At 38.4% G+C, this 8,879-nt stretch overlaps 1 protein-coding gene across 1 annotated transcript; it reads left to right on the top strand.

Annotated features, from left to right (window-relative positions):
- Positions 1–5,078: 5,078 nt before the first annotated feature.
- LOC125304944 lies at positions 5,079–8,304 on the top strand. Its single transcript, XM_048259489.1, has 8 exons — positions 5,079–5,157; positions 5,253–5,279; positions 5,693–5,989; positions 6,530–6,637; positions 7,019–7,049; positions 7,173–7,210; positions 7,342–7,379; positions 7,552–8,304. Exons 1-8 carry the CDS (start codon positions 5,127–5,129, stop codon positions 7,669–7,671), a joined length of 690 nt encoding a protein of 229 aa, XP_048115446.1. The 5' UTR covers positions 5,079–5,126; the 3' UTR covers positions 7,672–8,304.
- Positions 8,305–8,879: the final 575 nt, after the last annotated feature.

The raw sequence follows: 8,879 nt of genomic DNA, 5'->3' as shown, positions 1-8,879 counted from the left end.
CTGAGTGTCATAAAGTGGTTATTGCATAGATTGGGCTAGCTTTTCAAGGTGCTAAATGACCTAGAATAGCAATAGAATCTGAATAAAGATTTTGAAGTAATGCCAAAACTGAGATATCCAGTAAAACTAGTATGCTAATCAGCTAACTTCATCTGTGCTTCTGGTTCGGACCATACTCACTCGTAATACCTCGTGTGCCTCAAGAATAGTTCAAATACATGGCAGTCGTAAAAGTGTCATTGCAAATGTAGTGGTGAGGTCTTGGCAACTCAAATTCTACATGTAGCTCAATAAGGCCAAGAACTGAAAATGGAGATAAGCATCACTGATCCATCTCATGTCTAGAGATTGGTCATGTGATGAACAAAAATAGGACAACAGTTTGCGACAATAAAAGTGCATGTGTATCCGGTTTCTCTTCTATTACAGCAGTGTTTCTTAAACCTTTTCAGATCAAGGACCACTTAACCAATATAAAATAACTCACAGGCCACCTAGATAAAAACAAATAACTGTAGACCTACTTCAAGAGTATATCACACATAGGCCTACTCACTGAACCACCATGCTTATTGTCTTTGCACCTTCCTTATTATGTCAGAGGATTCATATGATTTAAACTGACGTAGCTTACATAGGCAGTGTTGCAGAACTGTTTGGGTTTACAAGTTGTTTACAAGTTACAACTCCTATATTATATTTGACCACGTCTGCTCGCAGACCATTTGGGATAGCTTGCGGACCACACTTTGAGAAACCCTGTATTACAGTATTTTGGGCCAGTTTCCCCATACATGGATTAAGCCACGTCCTGGACTGAAATAACCGTTAAGGGAGATCTCTATTGAAAAAGAAAAGCTGTGGATTTGGCTGTGAAAGCACTGTAAAGTGCAAAGTCAGTCTATGAGCAAAGTTCTAGTGCATGAAGTAACAGCATCATGTGGCGTGAGAGAGCTTTTTTAGCTTCGCCCAGCATTTAAATTCATGCCCTCAGTGTTAAGTGAAATGACTATGTGAAATTGATGCCCAATCTGAAATTAACCCCTCTCTCTCTCTCTCTCTCTCTGTTTCCTGTTATGGTTTCTTGACATCTGCAGATGGGCAACAAACCATATCTCCCTCTGTGGCCTCTATTTAAATGTTGCACTACTTCTATGAGGCACCACTGGTGCAAACACTTATCGCTGTGCTGTTTCCTTTTCCTAATGTAACAGGGTTCAGCCTATCCATCAAGAAAATATTTTAACCTGTTGAGGAGTGAATTCTTTAAGACAATGCCGTCCCCCAGAGAGTGAATTATTTTCCTGGCTTCTTCTAGGATTCTACGCGAACGTTCTATAGTTTCAGTGTTCTTAAAATTGTTAAATGCAGAAAAGGCCTTGAGGGTAATTGTTGCGTCATGTTATAGAACCTTTTTGGGTAGAAAAAGCAGAGGCGCACTCAAGGGCTTGATATTAATACAAATTTTGTATTGAGAGCCGAGGTATTTACAAGTCTTTATAATCTTTATATTTACAACGTTATAATCACCTATTTGTGATCGTACTCCCAGGGGCCCAGCTGCATCTGATCACATATTTGTGACCGTACTCCTCAACAGGTAAAGATCTAATTTGTTCAGAGTATGTCCAGAAACAGTCTGATCTCTTGCTTATCCGTGAACTGATGAGAGATTTTCACATGCAGTTGTGCTTGTCATCAGCTTCTACGTGCTTTAAATTATCCATGTTACTTGACTCAAGAGGTTAGATACAGATCTAAACGTAAATGACCTCAACTTTCATTTGAACTTTTGCTCAGCTGACCATGTTGTTCAGAGAGCAGTGTCTTTAAAAAAAAACATGGTTTGTGGTTTCAGGGTACTTTTGTGCACAATATGAGAGCTCCTATTTTCTTCACATAGACTGACTTCTTTGAGGCTAATATAACTACTAGAATTAGAGTGGTTAAACTTATTTTCCATTACATTCTTTAACAATGTATACAAATTGTCTTAAAACACAATTTCAATTTATTGATACTCAATTTATATATTTTATTTGATTCCACTTTACAATCAAATTTCTTCAGGAATCAATTTTTCTGAAAAATCATTAAAGAAGTTTAGATTAATACCCACGTTGTCTTCCGCATTGCATGCACATGACACCACAGGTACCACATTTTTCCATCACCCCATCATGATATTATGTTTTCTTGTGTATGTACATCCTGGTTACTTAGACAGATTACACGTCTGTCAGACGAGAGATGCTCGACAAGCAGGAAGTGTATTTTTAGTAGTTCAATGATTCAATTGGACAAGAGTCTAAAGAGCACTCGTGTCTAAGATTAGGTAAGCTGTCATTTACATAGTGAATGCAAATGAATTTGTTTGCTCACTATCCATTTCTATCCACACTTGCAGCTTGCTAGTAGACATTTATCATGAACCATCTTATTTGCTGGAGATCTCCATAGTTGACTTCTAAGTTTTGATTGTGTTACTGCATACTCATTTGCAGCTGTGCTCACTAACCTGCCAACAGCCGTGGGGAGTTCTGGCCCTCTCATTTTGGATTCTACATCAGGTAGGAAAATGTGGAACACATCCTTAAGTTTTGCTCTGTAGACTAACTATAATATGTGAACTATGTCCATTGAGTTACCTTTGTATAGTCTCAATGTCTGATTAATCTTGGTAGCCATTCCTCAAGGATACAGAGTGTTTCTTATATATGTATTCAATATGTATTATTATTTTGTCATTTGTATTTGATGGGTCTTACAAAAATGGTTATGCAGTTCAGTGTATTGGCCAAATTATAGTCCAGGAGACAAGAACTGCTCAACTGATATAAAGTGACTGCCGGAGCAGCACAAACCACGTGTTCGATGTATTTTTTTGCTGCCTTTATATGGCTACGGTCAGGACTTGAATACTCTCCATGATATGTGCTTTGCAAAACGTCCCTTTGTAACGTGCCTTCCTTGCAGTATAATGTAGTGAAAATATGTGAAGTTATTAATTATCACCCAGAGAGAAGACATACTCTTTTCTGATTGGCTGGTACGGTGGCTATTAATTATGAATAACGGGACATCTATGAAGTAGATCTGGTAAAAAAAAAAATGACACATATTGTGATTGTACTTTAACTTATTTTGTATTGTTGTTTTGAGTTCCCGATTAGACAGACAGATGACAAATTATTTACAAATGACAAATGATTTACCTAGCTGGTATTCCAAGTGGGCCTAGACATTGCAGCCCCAGTGTCTATTAATGGCCTATCTTAGCGTGCTCAATTGTAGTTCCCACAGCAGTGAACAGTGGATCAATCTGTGACCCCCTTGGAAAAATATAATGCCCGTCCGTGAATTGGTGTCTGCTGCCGGGTCTGGTACCAACCTGGTTAAAGAAGTGATCTGTCTGGATATAAGTCACTCCATCCAAGGATTGTCACTCATGTGGCAAAATTAACCGTAAAGAGACAAGGTGATTCAAATAATTAAGTAGGCTAAGGATGCGCCTCAAGGCAAATATCACTAGTATTTTGTCCAATTAACTGTGTGTGTATGTGTCATACATGTTCACATGTAAAATACATTTTATACAACCCCACAATTCTTGAATTGTGTGCATGTGTGCGTACGTGCCTGTGTGTGTGCATGCGCATGCTTGCGTACATATGTCTACTGTGTATGTATGTGTCATACGTATGATTACTGTGAATGTATGTTTGTGTGTGAATATCTGTTTATGCACATGTGTGCATATGGAATGCGTTAACATGACCCCTGGAGGCAAACATATGCAAAACATTGGTCATCCTAGGCCCTACGGTTCTCAAGATATTCACAGAAAACTCTGTTGGTGTACGGTCACTAAATGTACACATAAATTAATTTATTGTATGGCCCCTCATGTACGAAAGTCCACGAAACTTGGTATGCATTCAGAGGGTGTCATAATGATCCTACACTTTCAATTTCGTGCAGTTTTCACTATGTCAAGCAGAGTTATTGTGATTACAACACCTAATTTTTTGCTTTTTAATTTTTAACTAGTAGTAATGGGATGGGTTGACCTGGCCCCTTAAGACTAACATACAAAAAAAGGTGGTCCTCCTACAGATCAAAATCCTTGTGGGGCTACATGCGTTTCGTGCAACCCAGTCTTTCAGTGTCCCGGGAATCCTTGACGGAAAATTAGCCATGCGAAAAAAAAAAAAAAAAAAAAAATCTGACTAAACCTATATAGATAGATAGATACTTTATTGATCCCCAAGGGGACATTCAAGCCCCGCTGTGGTCATAATAAATTCTAAACTACAGTCTGTGTTGTAAAACTAATGGGAGAGGGATTACCTACCAGTAATGTTACTCAAAGCATAAAGCTACTGTATGCAATATTGGAGTGGCTCAAAAAAGTGATTTTGCCTTCTACATGGCATTGTCAAAGCCCTGATAAAAATCCTACTGAGAATGTAGGGCCACTCAGCCCATGACTGCCATCCGATCTAGATATTAAATAAATGATTTATAGAATGGGGGAAAACATTGCAGAATAGTGTCTAAACCGGTACAATCTCACTTCAAACATGTTGCAAGTACACTAATTTAGTTTGAAATTAAATTAATTATTAATTTGATCACAAACAACCAAAAAATGATACAATATAAGTGTTTACAATACTGTAAAATACTGAAAATATTGATTGGGAAAATATTGCGTATATTTAGTAAACCGGTAAAGACTTTTATGGAGATTGATTACTTTTGTAAGCCACTACAACTTTTTGCCAACTAACTTTGTTGTTTTATAAAGTTAGCTATGTCCAGTAGTAAATGTTTGGTAGTGAACATCTTTGAAAAACAGGTGATTTTCCATTATCACCACAACAGGAAGTTGTGTCTTCTTGTGACTGACTTGTTGCCTCCTGAAATATAAGAGTGTCATAACAGAATGCTACATGCTGCACTGCTGTAGATAGGTTCTATTTAGTTTCAGTTAAGGTACTTAAGGAGCACTGGCATCTACCATGCATCTAAGAATAGATACGCACTAATTTACAAATCTAAATTAGTTTGTTTGCCCTGTCTTTGTTCCTATCCACACTTGCAGCTTCCTAGCAGATGTTGCCATGCACCGTCTAATATGTTGGGGTGTTCTATGTAAGTTGACTTCTAACTTCTATCTCTGCATATGTCTGTTTGGTGTCTCTTTTTACTATATGGTCTCTCAATAACACTCTCCCATTTTGTTTTAGTTGCTGTCCAATTGCATCCTATATCAGGTAACAAGTTGCATTATAACAGGTCTTTCAGAGTAAATAAATCAAGCTTTTTTTTTTCATTTGTAAAATGCCTGATTTGTCATCATGCAAATTTTGTGTGGTTTTCTTTTAAAAGCTTTTGAGACTTTTTGTATGCGTTAACATAATAACTTCACTTCGATTTACTAAATCCTGTTGACAAGTGTTTTGAGGAAATCAATAGCGAGTAAACAGATGAACATGAAGATAATGTTATTATTTAACATTTGTATTAAGCACTGACTGGAGCATTAAACAGTCAGATATCCCAAATCCAATGAAATTATTTAAATAGACTTGGTTATAGTAACTAGATTATTGAATATTTGAATTCGAATTTTGAATTTTGAGTCAGCCTCTATACAAAGAGGCAATACCTTGTTTCTTCTTCTCAGGTTGGACTAAGCCAGTGGTCTCTGCCCAGCTGTCAGTCATGACAGTGAAGGACGAGGTTGAGCTGCACTGTGACCCGCAGCCTCCAAACACTCAGTGGACGTGCCTTTTTAATTCCAGTTCCCAAAAGGACCTTTTAACCCCAACGAACAAAGGACACTGCACAGTGACTGTGAAAGGAGATAAGCTACTGGAACATAATGCTGGCTACAAAACAAATACACACATCTCATGTGGTTGCACTCTGGATAATACCACAATATATAGTGAGAATATTACGGTGGTGGTTTTCAATTTTGGTGAGTTTTATCTCTTTTTCCACATTCCAAAGTGACTTCAATTTTTACAAGTGCCTTCTCAGAGCAACTCAGGGTTGAGTGCCTTGCTCAAGGAGCTGTGGCAGCTGGGAATTGAACCCACAGCCTTTCTGGCTACTGTATATTTGCACCGCTCCTCAGAGATGGATTACTGCACGGGCCTACCGGCCCAGGGGCCCATGGGGTCAGGGGGCCCTGAAGCCCAAGTTTTTGCATGGAATCATTGCCTCAATATCAACAAATCAGGATGTAGGCTATGAATCTGATTGAATGTAGTATTGGCCATCCCTTAAAATGCACCAGAATACAGGAAATCACATCAAACAAATTAAAAAAATTCTGGGGGAGGACCCCCAAACCCCCCCTTCCACATATGCAACAATTAGTGGGGGGCCCTTAATACATCTGGGCCCAGGGGCCCGAAAGTTCATAATCCGCCCATTGCCTATAGTCTACTATTCAAATAGTGATGCATCTTAAAAGTTTAATGCAGAGTAAAAATATTTGACATTTCTCTGACAGATCTGCCCATAAAATACACAATTATTGCAATGGTTGTGTTTGGAGTCTTCAACTTGGCCACTCTGTGTGTCCTTGCATGGGGATGCTACATCATATTGCCCATTTCAAGTATGACATTATATTCACACATCTAATAACAACATATCTTTATTAATATGAATACTGTGTTCTTCTAAGGCAGTAAGTGTTATGAATTCCTGCTTTTAAAAGGGGGAATATAATTACATCTCTGAAGTTAATAGCTTATATACTGTATGTCTGAAATTCTACCCTGAACTTAGATGTTGCAATATAGTTTCTTCAAGCCAGATGTCCTTCAGAAGTGGGTGCTGACCCTATTGTACTCATCTTTTCTGAGAGTCTTCTTTCCTACCCCCACACATCATTCCTTCTCCTCTTGCCTTCTTTATCTAGTGTCTTCTCATAAAGTATTGCAGCATGATTTCCATCTAAAGTCATTAGTTGTATTCTTTCTGGCCGCTCATACAGGAAACAGAACACCTCCACTTCTTCCCAGAAGGTGAGTATAATCAGTGGAATAGTGTGTCATTGAGACATCCTTTGTTTGTGCTTATTGGAAATCCTTTATTTCATGGCCACCTTGACCTCTGAACTTTTCTGTTTTCTGTTTGTGCTTCTGCAGTAATCAAAATCAACCAACTGACATGGATCATCAGAGCAGTATGTACTCGTCTATTACAGAACTGTTTAGCAGGTGTAGCTGTAGCAATTGTAAATAAAAAAAGACATCATTCAATGAATGCATAGCATTACTGTGAAACATTGACCTGTTCTTGTCTTCTCTTGGGTAGCTGGCAGTGTTAAAGAAGCAGCGGATGCAGAAAAAGAGGTGAGAAAATTAGATCAACATTTATAAGTCGGAAATATTATTCAAAATGTATTATTATTTCATTATCATACTGTTTTATTTAGAAAACAAAATTATATTTTCAAATGACTGTGAACAAAAATGTGTTTAAAGTATTTTACAAAATGTAAAGAATTGACTTTTGTGATAACAGGGGCCTGGTGAGGACAAACTGTTCTATGCTACAGTGAGGCACCCTACCGATGTAAGAAGATCACCACAGGTGTATCGGTTTGAGCAGGGCACTGAGTATGCTACGGTGCTCATCAACTGACCAATGCTGCCCTTTAATGACTCTGTGCAATGATAGACCTGTTATCCTAGAGATTATGCATGTTTCTGTGAAGCTGCAAAATGTGTTGCCCCCTGCAGGTAACCCCCAGATTATAGTCAACGTCAGACATTTCTCAGACGTAACCCTAGGCCTAGGCAGTTAGGACCCACGATACCCCCAAGAGGTTATTGCAGGTAGCAGGGACCTACTGTCGAGCGAAGTTGCACGTCTTCCCTCTGCGGCGCAGATAACCTATTACTCCTATTTTATATAAATATCCCCCTTGGAAGTTGATCCGTAGAGGATTTATTGGGATGCTATAAAATAAAGAGCAGCTACGCCTAGGTCTCGGACAGTTGGCTAACGTGCAAAGATGTTTGACCCTAGAGATTATCTAGAGACACAGGCAGGGGCGTCATGCAGGGCAAAATTCAGAGGGGGCACAATCAGGGCCGGAGATTTCGAAATTCTGGCTGCTAAACATACCATTTCAATGCAGTTTGGGAGGGACAGAAATACCTTAACAGAGCAAGCAGAAACCATCCTCTAAGCAAGGACTAAGCTAAAGTATCTATTTTGTAAGTTAATGTAAAACACATAGGTTGGTGAAAGAACTGTAAGCTCAAATTCAGCTCATTACAGCATGTTTAGACACATACATTTACACTTAGGCCTACTACACATGATTTTAAAAACAGTAGCCTACCATTGCAGTTGTTATGATTTGATTGATATGTGACCTAAGAACAATCTTACATTAAAAAAGTTGCTGAGGTCTGACTTTGTGGTGCTCAGAAATTAAATTATTTTAATCTTAATTCATATGATGAAGGACTTTCAAAGAAGTTTGAACGGTTCCAGTGCTGAGTAAGGTTAACACTAAATATTTGAATATTTTACTACTAGTAATATATTTTTCATTACCATTATAGCAAGCAATAGGCTACCTCATTTGTAAGGTGCTATCTGCAAATCATGAGCAAGTGACCAGATAATAACCTAAGTTATGAGCACGAGAGAGACTATTATACTTTCTTGCCCTCTACATCACTGTCATAGCGATCCTATATAAAACAACTTTAAACCTCCTTTTGAACGGGTGGCCTATCCCTTTTCACTACATGGATTAGCTGCCAGATACGTGAAGAGAACAAGTGGGGAAACATCCAACGCAATGCCTTGGTAGGCCTAATGTTATTAGGTTGGAT

This window comes from Alosa alosa, chromosome 12, assembly GCF_017589495.1.
Source record: "Alosa alosa isolate M-15738 ecotype Scorff River chromosome 12, AALO_Geno_1.1, whole genome shotgun sequence".
Taxonomy (NCBI): domain Eukaryota; kingdom Metazoa; phylum Chordata; class Actinopteri; order Clupeiformes; family Clupeidae; genus Alosa; species Alosa alosa.
This window is presented reverse-complemented; position numbering and strand designations above follow the sequence as displayed.